Source organism: Phyllostomus discolor, chromosome 4 (genome assembly GCF_004126475.2).
Source record: "Phyllostomus discolor isolate MPI-MPIP mPhyDis1 chromosome 4, mPhyDis1.pri.v3, whole genome shotgun sequence".
Classification (NCBI taxonomy): Eukaryota; Metazoa; Chordata; class Mammalia; order Chiroptera; family Phyllostomidae; genus Phyllostomus; species Phyllostomus discolor.
This window is the reverse complement of record NC_040906.2, coordinates 205,208,003-205,229,019: the sequence shown is the minus strand read 5'-3', so window position 1 is coordinate 205,229,019 and position 21,017 is coordinate 205,208,003. Positions and strand designations below refer to the sequence as shown.

Genomic DNA, 21,017 nt, shown 5'->3' with positions numbered 1-21,017 from the left:
ACTTCCCCAATATGGTAAGGGAAATAGACTTCCAGGAAGTCCAGGAAGCTCAGAGAGTCCCAAAGAGGGTGGACCCAAGGAGGAACACACCAAGGCTCATCATAATTACATTAGTCAAGATAAAAATGAAGGAGAGAATTCTAGACACAGCAAGAGATAAGGGGACAGTTACCTACAAAGGAGTTACCATCAGAATGTCAGCTGATTTCTCAAAAGAGACCTTGCAGGCAAGAAGGGGCTGGGAAGAAGTATTCCAAGTCATGAAAGGCAAGGACCTACATTCAAGAATACTCTATCCAGCAAAGCTTTCATTTAGAATAGGAGGGCAGATAAAGTGCTTCCCAGATAAGGTCAAGTTAAAGGAGTTCATCATCACCAACCCCTTATTATATGAAATGTTAAAGGGACTTATCTAAGAAAAAGAAGATAAAAAATATGAACAGTAAAAAAAGACATCAAACTCACAGTTAGTTAACAACCACACCTAAAACAAAAGCAAACTAAGCAAACAAAGAGAACAGGAGCAGAACCACAGAAATGGAGATCACATGGAGGGTTAGCAACAGAGAAGTGGGAGGAGGAGAGAGCGGGGGAAGATATAGAGAGTAAGTCACATAGACAATAGGTAGAAAATAGGGGGAGGGCAGGCATAGTGTGGGAAATGTAGAATTGAAAGATCTTATGACACATGGACATGAACTAAAGGGGGGGAATGTGGGTGGGAGGGGAGTGAAGGGGGAGAATGGGACAACTGTAATAGCATAATCAATAAAATATATATATAAAAAAAAAGAAAATAGCTAAGACCTCCCTTGGACCTCCGTCACCTGGCGTCACCAGCGCTACCCCTCCCCAAACAGCGTGTGCCCTTTTCCTTCGATCGTTCTCCCAGGTCCCTACACCTCACGTCTCCTCCACATCCGGTGGCCAACACTGGACACGCTCTCGGAACAGGAGCAAGCTACTGTGAAGAAGGGAGAGAGAACTCCACACGCCCATGACCTTGGATGCCACATTCAGGTAAAAGGGTTTCAGCATCTCGTTGGCTTTTCACCGACTCACGTTCAGCTGTGGTCGCCCAGGACGCGGCTCCCTGCCCCCTTCATGCCCACCCAGTCCGTCGCTCTCCAACCCGCATTTCTACGGCTGCATTTCTCCCCTCCACACGCCACCTTACACCCAAGTCACTAAACTTTGTGTGGTTTACACAGATCCCTTTCCCCACTTACCACAAGGTGACAGAAATGTTTAAACCCGCACTTAAAAATACCCACAACGTGCGCCCTCACACCCTCGAGACTGTGGAGGCAGGCAGCACGCAACCCGGCACACGCGGTCACTCACAAGCAGCAAGGGAATTAGGGGCAACAGCGCACGACACCCGCCCCATGGGAACCTACCTCCACGGGACAGTCGCTCTTTACCAGGGCCACCCGTGCCCTCTGCAGGGAACCGTCCATCAGCTTGTGGAGTCTCAAAATGAGCTTCCGCAAGCCCATCTGCTTCAGCGCCTTGTCCACGAACGGCCTGTAGATGGAAGTCAGACAGTGTCTGCGGAAGCCCGCCTCTGGGCTGCCGTCCGCGGGCCCCCAGCCGCCGGCGTCGTCCTCCGACGCAACCCTCTCGAGCTTCTTAGACCCGTGGCCCTGCGGCTGGAGGGGGCCCGTGTGCTCCGCGGGCTGCCCGGTCTCGGGGACCCTCGGATCGGGGGTCTGCTCCTCTCCACTCTCGTCCGCGCTGCTTTCCAGCTCTCTGAGGTCCCCTTCCGTGTCGTCGCCCTCGTCTTCCGGCTCGTTGCCTTTGGACGACCTGGGGGAAGCGATCTCAAACACTGGCCAGCCAATGTCTGACAGGTTCTTGATGCCCAAAACAGTGCCCATGATCCTCAGCTTCTGGTTGAGGTCCTTGGTGACGTTCAGCCACAGGCAGAGTGCCTGCACCCTGTCCTGGAAGTCCTTCGCGGCGTACTTCTCGTAGTCCTTCTGCAGGGCCTGCAGTGACGGGTAAAGAGCTTCAATGTACTCCAGCAGCTGCATGATCCGCTTGACCTGCTCGAAGGACACCCTCTGGCGCCGCAGGTGCTCGTGGTACGTCGGGTCGCCTGCAGCCCCGGTCCCCGCAGGGGCCCCGCGCTGCCCTTCCGGCGGGGCCCCATTGAAACTGGCCCCGTTTCTGACAAAGGCGTAGCTCCCGTAGTTAACTTTGAAAGTCAGGATTTCGTTGATGATGTCTGGGATGGCCTGGCGGGCCGTGTATAGAAAGAGGTCCTGGTCGTTGATGGTCCGCCCCGCGTGCCAGGCCTGCAGCTCTAACCAGATCAGCTCATTCGAGCGGTTGAACCAGAAAGTGGACGTGCTCTCCTGTCCCCTCTGCTCCCTGTCCTTCTTCTTGGAGACCGACGTAAGCTTGAGCAGAAGTCGCAAAGTCTCGAAGAACTTCAAGCGGTCCGCCGGGCAGTCGGTCCTGGAGGTCTGCCGCGCGGTCCGCGCGATGGGCACGGGCACGGACACCGGGAGCTTGGCGTGGCCGCAGCCGAGGCTGAGGTAAGGCTTGTTGAGGTCCACGTCGGGGATGGGCTTCTTGGGCAGGGGCCCGCCCACCGCGTCCAGCATGAAGGAGCACTGCGCGCTCTTCTTGTGGTCGCGCTCCGTCGTCCTGATGGCCGCACGGATCTTCTTCTCCTGCTTGTAGCTGTGCTCCTCCACGCTCTCCCCAGCCTTGCCCGCGCTGTCTCTGTGCAGCGGCTGGCTCGAGGCGCTCGTCTTCTCTATTAAAGAATAAGCACAACAGCATGTCACTAGAAAATACAATAAATGTAACAGTGTGTCACTAGAAAATACAGAGCGTACTCTCAATGTTTTCAATAAAGCTGACAATCACATGAACTTGTGTCTCTTCAGGCTGTTATTGGAGAAAAAAATTACATGATATGCTTTCTGAAAACTAAAAAACAAGTATGTATGTAACACTCCTCTCTGCATTTGTAAAAGACTCTACCCACTCTCCCTGCGGCATTAGACTCGCCCCAGGGTAACATTCGCCACCGCTGACCCGGCGCGGCTGTGCGCCTCGACGACACCATGGGGGTGCCACCGCCCAGCCCATCACGCCGGCACCGACCACCACCTGCCTGGCGAGAGGGGGCAGCCGTGCGGCAGATGCCGCAGAAACCTGCTTCAGAAAACACCTCCGAGTCCTTCCTTTTCCTTAACTAAACGAATTAACTTGGAGCAAATCACGGATCTTCTGGGTCACTTTCCTCATTGGTACGATGAAGCAGATGAGGAAAGAATGCTTAAGGCACTCCTCACAGAAAACTAAAAGACAGATGGCAGGCAAAAATGACACCTCAGTTTATTCTGCAACCTGGCTTCTTCTCAGCCACGAACAGACGAACGATAGCATTTTAAACTCAACGCTGAGAAAACCGAAGGCCACACAAATCAACCTCGTGCCGTCCGCCCAGCCTGTCGCCCTGGCATGCGTCATTCACAACGACCGCAAAGGAAGTAGACATCACACTTTTCCCTGAAAGGACCGTAAAAAATTCTTTCAACTCCCGAGCTTTGGAATGAAAACATGCACGCACACACACGTCCCTTCCCGTTGGCCCTTTCGACACGATTCAACACCTACACCTTCCCGAAGCCCCTCATTCTGCTGCCTTCTAGATACCACGGTCTTGGGGTTCTCTTCTCCCCCAGAACCACTGCTTCCCAAACTGCCGCCTCAGAGCTCTGCTCGCTCCAGAGGAAGACCACGTGTTTCCAAGCTCCCCCCCAGCCCCACACTGGAGGAGGCCTTCTTCCCGCCTCTCCCGGGGGGCCTGCCTGCCCTCCTCCTCCCCAGCCTGGCAGTGCCCAGACCCGCAGCACCGCCCAGGCTGCCCTGCGCCCTGCACACACGCACGCTCTGTGTCACTGACTCTAGGACACGCGTGTTGTGTTTGTACACCTCTAAAACTAGAGTGTGTGTTGTAATGAGTGGTGACATGACCAGTTTTAGAAACATTCACTAGTGTATTTCATTTACATTGTCATACATACATAGACACACATTAAAGTAACATACACCTAAGTATTACGTGTAAAGGGGTTCTTCCAATAAATAACAAACATTCTAAGTATAAGAACATACTATCTCATCAACTGTAAACATTTCTTCTTAGCACATATGATACAGTATGCCTTGAGATGTAATGAAATAGTGTATACTTATATGGGTTACAGACTAATTAACCAAAGAAAATTTGTTAAAGACCAAGCTACCTCCTAATCAATTAAATTAGTTTGTTTAACTGGATTTATTGGGGTGACACTGGTTAATAAAATTGTATATTCCAGGCTGCAATTCTATATTACACCATCTGCACACTGTACTGTGTGTTTACTGTCCCACATTAAATCAAATTAGTTGTGAAATAAGAGTTTTAAAACAAATATTCCTAGAAGCACTCCCAACTTGACTCACCGTATATTTAATTGCCTTTATGATTCCTCAACAAGGATTTTGTCTATAGGGACTTGTGCTTATTTTAATATGAAACTATTAAATTGGGAATATTTTTAAATGATGCTATTTTTAACAGCAGTTTTAATCTATTTTACTTCTGAATGTCTTAAAACTTTTAATACAGTCCCTTCAAGAAACTTCCTCACAACTGTCCTGTTTCCAGCTAGGAATGCTTACCAACCCTCGTTCATAAAAAACTTGCCAAGCCAGCCCTCTGCCTCCCTGTTGCCGTTCTGTGTAACAGTGTTCTTTACACCTTTGTTAACGCAGGACACACACACCAGTGGTTACTGGCAAGCAAAGTAGCAAGTGCTTCCAGATTTAACGACAATATATCTCATTGTTTGAGAGGCGCCGTGTCTCTGAAACACAGAGTGGTATATACGTGGTGTCACTGCATGAGGCTGGGGGTAAAGATGATGATTCCAGTCTTTAATACACTGAATCTGATGTGCCTACAGGACACTGGACGTGACTGACTTACGCGTCTTAAACTCAGGAGAGGAATTTAGACACACTGACTGGGCAATCACCAGTCTGTAAGACGTCATTTAGTAACGGGACAGTGTACGAGAACATCCAAGAACAGTGTGCAGAACAGAAGCAGAGCAAACCCGAACGACGCATTAACTAGCATGTGCTTCCCGATAAATGCCACAGTCCCGCTTCTATGTATATAGACAGATACTTTAGGAAGCCTAGAAAACTAAACTTCATTAATTATCTACAAATTTTGGTAAGCCTACCTTATTTCAGCGAAAAATGGTATCTTACACAACTTTTTGTAATTTTGTGTTTAGAAAAGCAATGGTTTAATATCTGGATCTACAATGTGTGTGAAGAGCACTGTCTGGCCTTCAGGACCTGCGGACTCAAGGTGCTCTGGTCCCAGTGAACATTAACAAATCACTCGGGTTCTTGCTGACATTCAGATCCCTGGGCCCGCTCTCCACGTCTCCAATTCAGCGTGGCTAGAATGATGCCACCTTTGGGAAACACTGTTTTCGCCAGTCCTCTCATTGCCAAGGTCGGGCTTTTACAGAGACTGCCATAGCCCCCGCCACAGCATCACGATGGGAACCACCACTGAACACAGGCGGTCGGACAGGTGTCAGGACGGGAGCCCTAACCCATCCGCACCGTCACGCCACCCTCTCACGAAGCTGCTCACGGGGCAGCACAGGCCGACCAAAGAGAGGATGAGACACCGAGGACAGGTCACAGCGGCCTAACTCACCTGTGAAGGCTCTGAGTGAGACCGAGGACTTGACCAAGGGCCTTGAAGAACGGATTCTACTTAACCAAGGGTAGCAAGGAGGGCGAGAGGGTATTTTAGGCCAGAGAAAAGCATACAAAGAGAAAGGCAGACAAGAAGAGAGTGGCTGCTAATGTTACAGATTTAATTTTTGTAAATAGTAAAAATATTTAAAGAATCATGTCCAGGCCCTGGCTGGCGTAGCTCCGTGGATTGAGCATGGGCTGCAAACCAGCTGCGAACCAAAGGGTCACAGGTTCGATTCCCAGTCAGGGCACAGGCCTGGGTTGTGGGCCAGGTCCTCAATGGGGGCCACACGAGAGGCAACCTCTCATTGATGTTTCTCTCTCTCTCTCTTTCTCCCTCCCTTCCCCTGTCTAAAAATACCATAAATAAATAAAATCTTAAAAAAAAACAATTACTCAGGAGAACCCTTTCTATCTCGGGAGACTTAATTTCCCCTTTACTAATAAAACGGCTAATGGTAAAAATGAAAAACCTGCACGGAAAAGCAGCATTAAAACAGAAATGAAATAAGAGGAACACCTCACGCTAGGGCGGAAAGGCCAGGCAGTGGGTGCCGGTGCACAAAGCCTGCGGACCGGAAGCACCCTGGGTGCCTGCCCACTGGGGGAGTCTCCCCACGCACGCACGCACGAGGCTCACCTTTCAGGCTGGAGCGGCTGGCAGGCCTCCCCACGGCGCTCCTCTGGTGCTTGGCGGACCTGCGCTTCATCTGCCGCGGGGTGCTGGGCGGAGAGGCGCCGTAGAGGTTCTCCGGGCTCGCCTCCTCCGAGAGCTCCTCCGCGTCGGACTCGGAGTTCCCGCTCGCCGGGGGCCCCCGCGGGCTCTCTTGCCTGTGAGGGGCGGGGAGCAGAGGGGACACTCAGGAAAACCGTCGCAGGTGAGTGTCTCTTAAGAGCGCTTCCTAAAGCCTTCCTGTGGCTGCGCCCACATGGTTGTGCCCACCCGGCGCCACCACCGCTCCGGCCGGTGGAAGCCCGCCAGCCCTTCTCTTCCCTCCACGCGGGGAAGCGAGGACGGCCCGCTCTTGGCCGCTCTCACCCACGGGCAGTGGTGCACACTGTCTGTCGCCTGGAGGCTTCCTTGTAACATACATGAAGTTCAACACGGAAAACTGACAGGCTAAGGAAAAAAGAGCCAAGAACTGAAAGACACACAGCGAGCGGAACCGAGCAGGCACCGTGCGCTCGCCGCACACCAGCCGAATGGGTGCGCGGGCAGGCGGAGCCCTGCCCTGGGCTGCAGGGCGCCTCCCTTTGAAGGATGCTGGACAGAAAGCAAGGGGACACTTCGAGAGAGCCGGGCGGCCAAACAGAGCGGTCAGCTCGTCCAGTCCACGTTCTCTGGTCGACACCGCAGTGCCGGCAGGGGAGCGGGGGTACAAGTGTGGGAGGAAGGATGCTGTGGGAAAGGAGAAGAAATTAGTTTGTCTTCGCCTTCCAAACGCAATTCCTCGTTACTTTGTTCCTGCAAACACCTCCTGCCAATCCCTGTCCTCAGCCACTTCTCAGATAACAGCGCTGTGGCATCACTGCGAAGCCAACAAGGCAAAACCCAACGCGATAGACCGGGAACACGTGCAATCCCAGAGCAGCAGGCTAGAAGGGATCCATCAGCCGTCAAGTTCTCTCAAACATTTACCAATCTGAGTACTATTTATAAAACACACTTTGCTTTATTTTTTTAATATTTTATTTATTTAGGCCCTGGCTGGCATAGCTCAGTGGACTGAGCACGGGCTGCAAACCAAAGTGTCCCAGGTTCGATTCCCAGTCAGGGTACGTGCCCGGGTTGCAGGCCATGACCCCCAGCAGCCACACATTGATGTTTCTCTCTCTCTCTCTCTCTCCCTTCCCTCTCTAAAAAAATAAATAAAATCTTTAAAAATATAAATATATTTTATTTATTTATATTTAGAGAGGGGAAGAGGGGGAGAAAGAGAGGAACATCAATGTGTGGTTGCCTCTCACACGCCCCCAACTGGGGACCTGGCCCACAACCCAGGCATGTGCCCTGACTGGGAATCGAACCAGCGACCCTCTGGTTCACAGGCCGGTCGGTGCTCAATCCACTGAGCCACACCAGCCACGGCCACTTCATATTTTATAAACCTGACAACTATATCCCGGATACATCCAGTTTTTTTCCTGGCAGTTTATATATCCTGATATAAATCAAATCTATTTCAACAACATGAGGGAAAAAAACTCTCTAAAATGTATGATACCATTACATTGAATCGGTCTGACAAATAAAACTTCAGAAAATAAACTATCTTTCAAAACTGAAAATGCTGCGCCGCTACACGGATGCCCAGCGCTGCAGTCCGGGAAGAACCCCCGTGACGGGTCAAAGCTGATCTTTAACCAGACAAAACTGCTCCCGAGACTCCACCGTGCCTGCCCACGCCCATGTGTACACCCATGGGGCACGCAAGTAAAACACCCTGAAAGCTAACGACAGCCAGTTAAACCAGGAGAAAACTCAGAAATAAGTTTTAAAGGCACCTACTCCCTCAGGCTATCTTATTATTGAAGTCTCACAAGTCCCACGACAAACATTCGTGCTGGTGGTCACTAGCACAGCTTTTGGAATGATTAACAGCAAAGGCTCTGTGGTGTGAGGGGCGACTTGGTTCAAACTCTGCCTCTCTAGGTTACCAGCTGCGTGGGCCTTAGTCCAGACATTTACAATCTCGACGTTGCACATGTACCAAATAAGCCTAAGAAACACTTGGACTCCACGCCAGAGACTAAACCCAACAGTGCGTGCTCAGTCACGGAGTGACAATGGAGGGCGGTGGCACCCAGTGATCGATGCCGCTTGCCCTCCAGGCCTCGGAGTCGCCGCACCCGCTCACCAGCCGCCGAGGGGACCCGAGTTCTTCAGCGTCTGCTGGGCACCAAGAGAGGTTTGCCGCTGAGTTCAGCACCATGCAAGGCCGGAAACCACCTTGACATTTTCAACAGTTTCTGAATTCTTTCAAATTCAATGTTAGAACTCTTTTCCTCCAATTCCCCCTTAAGATAACAGTCAATGGTAAGAAAGGACTTTGTACTTATTGTATTACTTTTATAACTCCAGTGGTTTCCAGCACAGTGCTCAAACCCACTCAGTGTTTTCCACAATAAGACGTTTCACGTATCAGCATGGTAATCACCGGAGAACTAGAGCGCCGACTCCGACATTTAGTCAGTCAGACACCTCAGGACCGGACAACGGGGGGCACCGGGGGAGCAGAGGCCCGGAGCTGGGCGCGGGAGAGCGAACACGGCCTCGCCGGGACAGCCTCTGCCGCGCAGGAGCGCACACGCGAGGGGCAGAAGACGCGCCCCGGCCTGACTGGGCCGCCCTGCGCACACCAGTAACTTTCCGGGACTAACGAGAAGGCTAACCTAGAGTTTTGCAGGTTAACGTTGTTAATAGTTCAAGAAATTCAGGTGGAGGATTCAAATAAATCAGAAGAACGGAAATGAAGGCTCCGTGGAAAACGCTGCCGTATCAGGCAGGCGGGCACCGGAGTGGGGCGCGTCTCGCCAGCCCGCAGCAGCCGCGTGTGGGTGCAGGAGGCAAAGAAACACCCGTGGACTCGGGGAGGGTCTCCTGAAGAGGGACTGAAGCGTCTTCGCCTCCGTGGGCCACGTCTCCTACTGGCAAGCACCCACAGCCACGACCTCAGGACAACTTACTTCAGGTAAGTGCCTCTGGTCTAGTCCACGTGGAGACAAACTGTATGCTTCAACAGACAAAAAGAGTCTAAGAAAGTATGTTTAATAAAAATTAGTTAACTCTTATGAAGAATTTAATTTGAGGACACTAAAAAAAGTTTCATACTCTCCTCCAACTGTGGACAAAATACTGGATTCGCTAAAAGGTTTGTATGGTTTTTCCATACAATAAGACATGTTGGGAACCGCCCTGCCTGGTTTCAGGAGCTGTAACCCCTCCCCAGGGCTAAGGCTGAGTGAGCGACCTCCGGACCAGAAGCCACCGAGGAGACAAAACTTATCTCCCTGGCAGGGGCGCCACTTCTGCTTTTTCCATAACTGGCCCCCAGTGCTTCATCAGTTAGCCAATGATGGGTAAGATTCCCCAAGGGGGGAATAACCTAAGACAGGCATGATCATGGGGAGGCCCCAGGGAAGGACTTGGGGGGGCCACAGAGAAAGGGGGTGATGGACCCTCGCCCCTCAGCTTTGACAAAGCCTGAGTCCTCATTCTGTCTTCGAGAAGTCTCCCAATTTCTTGGCTATCTTGCCTCCTCTGCCTGACTTAATCCTGAAACAATGACAGGGCAGTGCAGCCCTGTGCTGGAAAGGGCGGGTTCCCTGGGTAATCAGGCCCGAGAAAGAATACATAAACTCCTGTGAAACCTGCTTTGCTAAGAATGCTCTTAATTAAATCTTAAAGGCCCAAGCAGGAAATGAGTTTGTTTCCCAAAGTTTTGTAGCCTTTTAGCTGATAGACGCTGACTCAGAATGAGCCTTAATAGTTCTTTGTATGCTATCTACCGTTTGATCCTTTCTGCCTGGCAATGATTAATGAACTTTACCTGAATTCCTGTGTAATTTAAAAGCCAATAAAAACCTGTGAAGGGAAGAACTGGGGTGCTCTCCCCTTGAGAGAGTGGTCATGCCGTCCCTTTTCCTCCACAGGACTCGGGCGTCCCTGTGAATTTATTTCGTGTCTCATCCATAATGCCGAGGACACTGCAGGCTGGTGTCTGCATCAAAGACACATTTTTCATTGTTTAACAGTAACTTTATTGATTTGGATATTTTGAGCATGTTGTCTATCTCCCACGTGGTATAACATCGATTGTTCTCCATGTCTCAGTTTGATCACTCTCAACTCCAGCTGGTTTACTGGACCGTGGAGCACCATCCAACAAGAAATCTGCAGCTCGGAACTTCACAAACCACTTCTGACATGTTCCACTGGTCACGGCACCTTCTCCACACACTGCACAAACGGTTCTTTTTTTGCATTTCAGTTGCGTTTTTACACCTTTCTTGAAACAATAAAGCATAATGCCAAAAATGTTGCATATTTTCTTACATCTTCAACACTAAAATGGCTACACAAAAATTCACCAATTTTGATCATTTTTTAAATGCATGCTGATAGGACAGCTGTCACAACACAATCTAACAAAATTGTTTCAAAGGAAGTTAAAGACAACTAAGTGCTATTAAAGCCTTCCTATGGAAAAAAAACAAACTTTTTGACCAACCCAGTATTTCTCTACACATGGAAAAAATTCTTCTGGCTGTACTCTCCAACTAAAAGTAGAAAAATAAACCCCTGTAATAACTGCGTAGAGGCTGAAGATCTCATTTCAGATGTGCACTTATCACAATGCAAAAAGTCGCCTATCTCAGTCTTTATCCCATCACACAGACACAAGAAACAACTGCTGAGTTCAAAGTCATTTCCACGCTATTTCATTATCCTAACAGCATACATAAAGAATCACACGGAATACACTCAAAATGGATTAAAGACTTAATGTTAGTTAGACTCAAAAGCATAAAACCCTAGAAGAAAACACAGGCAGTAAAACCTCAAACCTTTCTTGAGCAATACTTTTTTTGATGTATCTCCTCAGGCAAGGGAAACGAAAGAAAAAATAAACAAATGGGACGACATCAAACGGAAAAGTTTTTGTACAGCAAAGGAAGCCGTCAACAAAATGAAAAGACAGCCCACTGAATGGGAGAAAATATTTGCCAATGACACATGTCATAAGGGGTTAATATCCAAAATTTATGAAGAACTTATACAACTCAACACACACACACACACACACACACACACACACACAATTGATCCAATTAAAAAACGGGCAAAGGATATGAACAGACACATCTCTAAAGAGGACACGCAGGTGGCCAACAGACACATGAAAAGATGCTCAACATCACTAATCATCAGAGAGATGCAAATAGAAACCACAATGAGATACCATCTCACACCTGGCAGAATGGCCATCATAAACACATCAACAAACAAGTGTTGGGGAGGACGTGGAGAAGGGAACCCTCGTGCACTGTTGGTGGGAATGCAGACTGGTGCAGCCAGTGTGGAAAACAGCATGGAGTTACCTCAAACAATTAAAACTGTAACTGCTTTTTGACCCAGCAATTCCACATCTGGGAATATATCCTAAGGAACCTGAAACACTAACTCGAAAGAACACACGCACCCCTGTGTTCCCTGTTCCCTGCAGTGTTCACAACACCGAAGACGTGGTAGCAGCCCCAATGTCCACCAGCAGACGAGTGGGTAAAAAGGCTGTGGTGCACTCACACAACGGAATACTGCACGGCCACAGAAAAAAGAAGGCCTTGCAACAGCACAGATGCACCTGGAGAACATTATGCTAAGTTAAGCCAGTCAGAGAAAGACAGATGCCATATGATTTCACCTACATGTGGAATCTAATGATCAGAATAAACGAAGAAACAAAACAGAAACAGACTCATGGTCACAGACAACAGGCTGACAGCTGTCAGAGGGGAGGGAGGTTGGAGGGCTGGGTGGAAAAGGTAAAGAGATCAAGTAAAAAAAACAAACGAACAGAAAAACAACCCTAGGAGATAGAGACAACAATAAGGCTGATGGCCAGAGGGAAAGGGGTAGAGGGGGTGGAGGGGGCAGCGGGTGGGGACACGCGGTGATGGAAGGAGACACGACCGGGGTGGTGAACACACGCTGCAATACACAGACGCTGTGTTGTAGAACTCCACGCCTAAGACCTACGTAATGTTATCAACCAATGCCACCCCAATAAACATGATAAATAAATTTAAAATGTTTTTCAAACAAAATTTTTGGTCTTTCCTTTTTTCTCAAAAAAATATTTAACAGGCACTAAATAAAGCTGGTACAAATTTAAAGAAAGGAATCACATGGAAGTGAAGGCGAGTACTGTAATGCATAGTATATTAAAGCGAGAGAAAACATCATGTATTTCACCCCTCCTTACTCATTACGCATCACAGCACAGGAGGCAGGAAAAAGCACCACGTGGTGCTGCCAGCCACCACACTTGCAATTCATAATCACAACGACCCTTAGGACAAGCCTTACGTGAAGGTGAAGCTATACAGTTAATGCTTCCTTAGGATTTCTTTAACTCAGGCCAATGGTACTCATACTCATTGGAAATATCCATTTACATTCCATCTAAGTAACTTACTAAAACTTAATTACGTGTCAGAACAAAGTTCAACCTTATTTAAAGAAATTATTTAAAAGTCTAGCACCCAAAAACAAAATTTACAATGTCTGACATTCTACCAAAAATTACCAAACAGACAGGAAGATATAACCCAAACCAGCAAAAATAGCAACAGAAATATACCAGGAATGACCCAAGTGGAAGCAATATACCTGAAATGAGAAACTCTGGATGGGATTGAAAACAATTAGGCACAGAAGAGAAAACACCGGTGAACCTGAAGACACAGCCACAGAAAGGGTCCGTGGGGTCAGGGAGAGACAGGCTGGGACGGGAAGGAGCAGCAGCACACCGAGGGCCGTGGCACGCGGGGCGGGCAGACGTGGGTCGCCACTGCTTGTGGGCAGCAACACGGCAGGAACCAACAACACGAGAACAAACTCCGTCCCACAGACCCGCACCCGTAAACCCACTTCTGCTCACCCCCGTGTGTGCCGCTGGGATCTAAATCAAGAAAGGAAGGCAAGAAAAAAAATCTTTGAAGAAATAAGGGCTAAAAATTTTCCCGATTTGAAGAAAAACATAAGTTCACATATCCAAGAAGCTCAACAGACCCCAAGCAGAAGAACTGTAAGGAAACTACCAGTTTTTGATTATGCACATCACAACCAAATAGCTGAAAACCAGTGATGAAGAGAAAAATGTCAGAAGCAGCCAGGGAAAAACAACTTAGGTTAGGAGCTTTAGCTAAGAAGAAATACATAATGAGAGGTGGGAGGGAAAAAAAAAAAATCAAGCAAAAGTTTATTCTTGTTTTCTTAAAAAAAAATTACATAGAGTCTAGAAAAATAAATACTAGTGGTTAAGTTCAAAAGAATTTGCTTCCATTAACTAACCAAAAGCACCCAAAGCCTCACTGGGTATTAGCTCATGTGAAATGAGCTCATGTGGTCGGCTGACTGGCTCAGAACGTTTCCATGGACACCAGTTACTGTGGATGAGGGGAGCGGTACAAGGGCTACGTCCGTCGCCCTGAAACATCTGCCTTACTCATGTTTAAAAACACACAGATGTGAAAGGTCCTTCTGGCACTCAACTTCTAAAAAAACAATGTTTCGCGCTTCTAACAGAAAACTTTGCTAAAGTACTACTCACTTGACATTGAACCTAAGAAAAACATGTCTTGAACTCAACGCAAGAGGGTTTGGTGCAGCTTCTAAACCAAACTTCTTGCTGTGACGAGACAGAAACTCTAGCTGGGGTTGAACGCTGCTGCTCTGACACTGTAGGTAAACCACATGGCGGCTGCAATAGCTCATCTACAAAATGAAGCTGGACTAGGTCAGTTTGAAAATATGTGGTTTTGCAAAAGCCTTTAAATATTAACTTGATCCAAAGTTTTTTAGCTAAGTCCTTAGAAATAAAGTATTTTATCCACTTGCGAAGCACAGCGCAGCACTCACCCGGGTAAGACCCTCGCCACCACTCCCACCTCCCCGCGGCCCTGTTCTCTGTGAGGCAGTAAGTGGAGGGAGACTCCTGCCACTGGGGGAAACGGGAGAGAGAGAGGCCGGCAGAGGGGTGGAGTTTCTAGGTTTCTTTCTTTGGGAACTCCTGTAGTTTGCCCGGCCTGCAGGCCTGCAGTGTACACGGGAGGGAGCTGAGCTAACGCTGAGCCTGCACAGTCAGGTCGGCCTGTAAGAGCCAATCAATCCACCGGTGAGCCGGCTGGCCTTCCTGCGCGCCGGCCTTCCTGCGCGCCGGCCTTCCTGCACACCAGCCTTCCTGCACACCGGCCTTCCTGCACACCGGCCTTCCTGCACACCGGCCTTCCTGCACACCGGCCTTCAAGGGAGCCTGCGCGGCCCAGCCCCAGGGAGCTGCCCACGAAGCCCAGGCCTCTCCCCGTCACTGTCGAACGCTCGCACCGACTCAGGGAGCGAGGCCCACACACACCTGCCCGGTGAGCCTCGGTTACGGTTTCCAGACACTTTTGTTTTTGTTTTTTACTGACATTCAGCTTTTTCTTTAACAAAGGTGGATATTCTTTTTAGACACTTCCGATGAAAACAAACAAGAAACTGTCCCAGACAGACCGGAAGCCCACGTCGCTGCCTCTCCCGTGACTGCGGTGACGCCTGGCGCCAGTCCCGAGCCCACCACACCTGCTGAACGCATTCGTTTGCGAGGCAAATGACTCACCTTTGCTGTGGCAGGCTTAATCACTGTCTGAACTCTATCACAATCCAGTAATAGTCCACTATCTGAGGAACGTGATTGTTTAAGGCTACAAGAACCAAAGACTGATCATTTCCAACAACAGTGTTAAGTGACACTGCAACCCCAGGTGCCAGCGCCCACGTGGGGTGGGCAGTGAGGAGTAAGGATGCGGAATTACATTCACAGGGGCCGAAACCCCTATGTTGCCATGCTTATCAGTAAGAATACAAGTTTTAATCATATTATTATAATGAGCTGCCTTGTAAACACTTTCATTTATTAGAAGCCTCCTTATCAAATGTCACTAGGACTTGTGATTTGTGAGTGAGTTTTAAGTATATGTGTGTATATGTATATATACACGTGTATGTGTGTGTGTATACATATATATATATATATATAAAGCGTTAAAAATGAGGCATGCAGATACGGAAGCTGGGACGTCTGTGGTGGGGGTCCCTGTGGGGGTCACCGTGGTGGCCCTCCGTGACCCAGGTTTCCCGCCATTCCCGCCCCCCGCAGCATCACCTGCCTGTGAACCTAGGATGCCCCCACAACCTGCTGTAACCGATGGAACGTAGCAGCAGTGACTCCGGGCCAGCTGGGCCTGAGCCTCAAGGAGGCCACCTCTGTACTCCAGAGGGAGGGACCTGGCCACCGTGTCAAAAGTCCAGCCAATCCCAAGACCACCATGGTTGCCGAAGCCCAGCCTAGCCAGGAGGGGAGACTGCGGGAAGGGCTGCGTGAAGGGGGCCCAGCGAATCCGAGCCTCGCCGAGCTCCCAGCGGACAGCCAGGGCCTGCTCGCCGGCTGGTGGGGGAGGCTGTTTTGGACCTCGCTCTGCGCTCTGCGAGGATCTGAGCAACGAAGCGCATGACCCGGGGGCACCGGGTCACACTCTGCCCCCCGAGGGCACACTGGAAGAGTGACTGCTGCAGGAGTGCACGGCGGGACGGAGACCAGCCTCCCGCAGGGAAACAACCTAGTGTTTACGCAGACAGTCCCCTCTGGAGGCGGCGGAGTCGGACTCCCGGACCCCTGCGTGTGGGCTGCCCCCTCGTGACTCATACCGAAGAGGAGAGCGTGGAGAGGAGGAAAAACGAGCGACCTGAGAGCCGAGAACCCCGGCGCTCACCCTCCTACCAGCTGTCCGTCCGGTGAGCGGGGTAACCGGCATCGTGGGTGACAATTCACGCTGAGGGCCTGAGTCCCTCTGCGATGACCAGGACACTTCACCTCTGTGGCCATCCTCCCGAAACCCCCAACTCCAGGCAAGCCACGCTGAGAACGCAGACAAAACCGAAGCGAGGGACGGTGCGCAAAACCCCTGACCGACGCTCTCTCAAACCGTTCCTGCCGTCAACGAGCACACCTGAGCACAGCCAGGGACACGGGGACTCCACGCGATGTGCGTCCTGGGTGGGGTCTGAGGGCAGGAGAAGAACACCGGGGGGAAATGGGAAGACCCGAATACAGCCCAGCTCGGGAGATGATGACGCATCGACCCTGCTCACCGGCGGTGACAAGTGCACACGGCGGTTTGGTGACAGGAGAGACCGGGCCCGGGACACAGGGGAAGCCTGTGCCAGCTTTGCACCCGTCCCCAGATCTGAACCAGTCTGAGGTTGAAAGTTCACCTTAGGAGTTAAGCTAATGACACCACATGGAGTAGTTCCGTGACAATGGTGGGTAAATCTGGTGTCACTCCACAAGGATAAACAACTAGGAGCCAGGACTAAGTGGAAACACGCAATATTAATTATAAAATCAAACAATTCTTTATGACTGTAACTGATGATTGTGGCTTTAGAAGTTTTTTAACCTGTGGGTGAGGAAACGCCACTGACAATGGCAGCTCCGACACGGGGACACACACCGGACCCCTCCTCGTGCTTCGGTCAGCTGCGTGGCCTGTAACCCAGTCCCGGCACCAACCGCCTGCCGGGCAGCACGCTACACACCATCACACGCAACCTCGTTCAATCCCGGCAGGGCCTCACGCCACCGCCTCAGGGAAGGGTTCCTTGCCCAGGAGGCCAACCCCGCCGGTTACGAGAGGCACTCATTACCGGACACCTGTCATTACGCACCAGACACTCGGGCACTGTGCAAACGTTACCCACTTGACTTTCCAACCAGCCCCACAGGCACCGTCACAACCCCTGGGTCGCAGAGCACCAAAGGGGGGCTCAAAGGCGATGTGCCTGCCCCACAGGGAAGTGTCGGCGCGGAACTGGAGTCCCGGACTAACCCGGGCCCGCCCCTCAACTCCCAGGTCAGCAGACGCTGCCCTCCCCGGCGGCAGGCACCAGACAACCCCCCTGCCTTAACCACGCCAAGCCCAGACGGCCTCGGCCGCGAGGAAAGGCGTTAGCCTGGGAAGACAGAGCCCAGCTCCATGCAGGCCTGGGGAGACCTAGCCCAGTGACAACTTAAATGAGAAAAACACTGAGGGTTCTGTACGGCTTACTTCTTTCTGAGTAGCAAGTAAAAGGTCGAACTCAAGTCCTCTCCCCTCGGGTAGCTACCGTATTTTCAGACCATAAGACGCACCTAGGTTTTAGAGGAGGAAAATAGGGAAAAAAATTTGAAGCAAAAAAGGTGGTACAATATTTAATAACATAAATAACATAATATTTCACCAGTGTAAATGTAAACAGAACTCAACAGCGGCATGAACAACCAGTATTCCTCCCAAATTGGGGGAGGGGCGCACGCGCCCTGGAGTGCATCTTATAGTCGGAAAAACGCGGTGCGTCCCCTCCCTACCAAGTAGGAGAACTACCCTGCCGCCCCTAACACCCCACCGTGACGCCTGGTCCTCCGACAGGACAGCACGCCGCTGGGGGGTGGAGGAGACTCCCCTCCACAGAAAGCGCTGGAGAGGCAGCCCTAGAGAAGTGGGCGTGCATGCACGCACACACACACAAATCTTCAAGGGACAGCTCTTCGGGACACTACAAAGGACGACTACAAAGCACACCAGCAGGCAGGGCCCAGCCTAGAGAAGGGGTTGGGGGGGGGGGTGGCGCTGCAAACAGCCACTTCCCCCAAGAAAGAAGGTTCAGAGGCTGCCTCACAGCTCCAAAGGCCCGGCCCTGCCCTGCCCTGCCCTGCCCTGTGGGGGACGGAGGGGAAAGCGCTGAGACAGCAGGGACAGCGTGTGGCCAGGCTCTGCGACAGGAGAGCAAGGCCCAGGAGAACCGAAAGGCCAGTGACCGGAGCAACGGGGCAGGCAGTCCCCGGGCTGCACGGCACCCTTCTCCCCGACAGCAAGGTGCGGCTGCAAGGGCAGCGCCGAGGGGGGGATGGGGTGCACCCAGCTTTCCCTTTCGAGTGCTCGCCCCAGGCCCCGACACCGGCAGACGGGCGCACAGACACACACCAACCTCCGACACTGCCTGGGCACACTCACACGCAAGGCTCCCCAGACACCGCCCTGCACAGCTCTTCTGCCCGCGCTCGCCACACAGGCAAGACAGTCACCGTCGGGAGCCAGCGGGGACGAAGAGCTTGCCTCTGGAGAGGAACAAGGCCTCTGGGGTCACGAAGCCCTTGGAAATGGCAAGTCGACCTCCAGGAAGAAGCGGCTACCCAACATCACAGATGCAGTTGAAGATACACACAAGTAAGTAAGGTTTGTGTCATGAAAAATGTAACTTCCTTCGAGTCCAAAACCAAGTAACTGGGAAAATATTTAAATGGACTTAAACAGACTTTAGAAGGCAAACACAAGGCTCCCGTTTCTAACATCACAGTTGTCCTCACTGGGGAGCACGCACCTGGGGTCCAAGGACGAGGATGCAGCGCCAGGTGAGACTCGCAGGGAAGGCGGGGCGGCGCCCCGGGCCGTCCGAACACACACCCCAGGGGCCGTGTCAGAGCCGTCTCCCGGCACACAATTACATGCACCGTGTGCACAACATCAGGAGCGTGAAAACCAGTGGAAGCATGGGAACTGCATTACCTGCTGTCTCCGTCATGGGGACCCTGAGCCTCCGGAAACCAAACGTGGATTTTCACCTTCCTGCACTGCTCGGGGTCCAGGGCCCACCGTTCACCTCCACCAGACGCGCACACGCAGGCAGTCCGGGACGCGGAAAAGGTCAAGCAGCACAGCCCCAGGCACTACTGACCACACGCTGAGCGGGGTTCTCTTTTCCAAACACGTCCTGACATGTATCAGGCACTAAGGAGAGATGTGTCCTCTGCGTGTCTAATTCACTCGGAATCAAGGCTCAAGCAACGAGACCACGCCCACACCAGCCAAGCACAGAGGCAACCCCCTCCCAACCACACAACCCGCTTTACACAGAACCAACTGTTAAAAATCATGCAAACGTCAGGACGGTAACCAAATCAGATAGCAATCTTCCATCACGGTGTGTGATGCACCGCCGGTTTTCTGTTTGGAATGGCACTGTCCTCCACACTCCCTGTAAAATGGCTAATTAAAGTAAATGAACACTTAATTTCATAATATGGGTAATTTGGGAATAATTAGGAAAAGCCCTTAAACGGTCCATCATCAAGGCTGTGAGTACACATGATGCAGGCAGAGCCTCTGGGGAGAAGGACCGTGAGCAAAGGTGGAACACGATGGCCCGGTGGGCTGGGTGGGCCGCAGAACAGGGGACCGCCCCACAGGACACAGCACTGTAGGTGTGAGCCCGGAAGAGGTGCTGCAAGAAGAAAGGTATCTGCAAGGCTGACCCCAGGGTAGAAACAAGAGAGGAAGAAATTTAAGCAGAAACCTTCCAGCGATAGTTTCCTTTACGCTTGTCCTCACTGAACGTTTTGAATCTATGGGTTCACAGTGCTCATTAAATTGGAAACATTCACAACAATTACTCCTTAAAGCACTTTCCCCGGCTCCTTCCCCTTTCGGGAACTCCAAGCGCGCACACGTGCTCTCGGATCCGGCCCCGGGCCCTGCACACCTCCGCCCGGCCTGCGGACTCTGGGCGCCGGCCCGCTGCAGTTCCCACCGCTGTGTCCGCAGTCCGGCCACTGTCCTCTGCAGTGTCCGCTCTGTTGGTAATCCCATCCCGTGCGTGTGTCATTTCGGGTCTTGTGTGTTTCATTTTCAGAAGTTCCATGTTTTTATGTCTTCTATTTTTCTCCAACGTTCCTGTTGTCCTTTAAATGCCTGAATATAGCTGTGGCTATTTTAACAATTCTTTCCTCTCCTTTCAACATTTTCATATTTCTGAGGTGTTTCTGCTGACTGATTCTCCCCCTGGTTATGGGGCCATCTCTGCCTGGTCCCTGGCCAGCACGTCCAGCACTCTGTGACTGGACGCTGGACACTACGTCCCCCCTGCTGATTATCTGGGTGCCACCGTCTTCTTCTAAGGAGTGCTGGACTTGGCTTTTGCAGGCTGTTAAGTTATTTCCAACTGCGTTTTATGCTCTGAAGACATGTTTCCAGGCCTGGTTAGGGCGATTCCAGATGTGCCTTCGCTCCAGGGAGCAGGGTGGCCCCGCTGCTCAGACGTGGACCTCCCGAACACCGAACGTCCAACACGGTCAGCCCGATGGACACCTTCCGTCCGAACCAACGGGACGCGGCGCCTCTCGGCCCCAGGTGGGCCGAGACCCTGCACTTCCCAGCCCCTAACGGCTCCTCACCGAACCTCGTGGGCTTTCCGTCCCGTGCGAGTGCATGCTGCACTCAAAGGCTTGTGGAGGCCGCAGGTAGATGCCTGGCTCTCCTCCCACAGCCGGGGCGTCGAACTCGTTGTCACTGGGGGCACGTCAGCCTCGCAGTTAGTTGTCTCCGAAGGGCTGAAATAATTTAGGGCTGTATGAATGTAACTACTC

At 51.3% G+C, this 21,017-nt stretch overlaps 1 protein-coding gene across 2 annotated transcripts in view; it reads right to left on the bottom strand.

Moving 5' to 3' along the window:
- The window catches only part of MAP3K4 (mitogen-activated protein kinase kinase kinase 4), a 79,915-nt gene that overhangs the window by 45,513 nt on the left and 13,385 nt on the right, over window positions 1-21,017 (bottom strand). For both annotated transcript variants that reach the window (XM_036024954.1, XM_036024955.1), the window contains exons 2-3: window positions 6,434-6,624; window positions 1,401-2,767 (exon numbers count right to left, since the gene is read on the bottom strand). In XM_036024954.1, coding sequence (XP_035880847.1) covers window positions 1,401-2,767; window positions 6,434-6,624 — 1,558 coding nt within the window. The remainder of the gene's footprint in view (window positions 1-1,400; window positions 2,768-6,433; window positions 6,625-21,017) is intronic.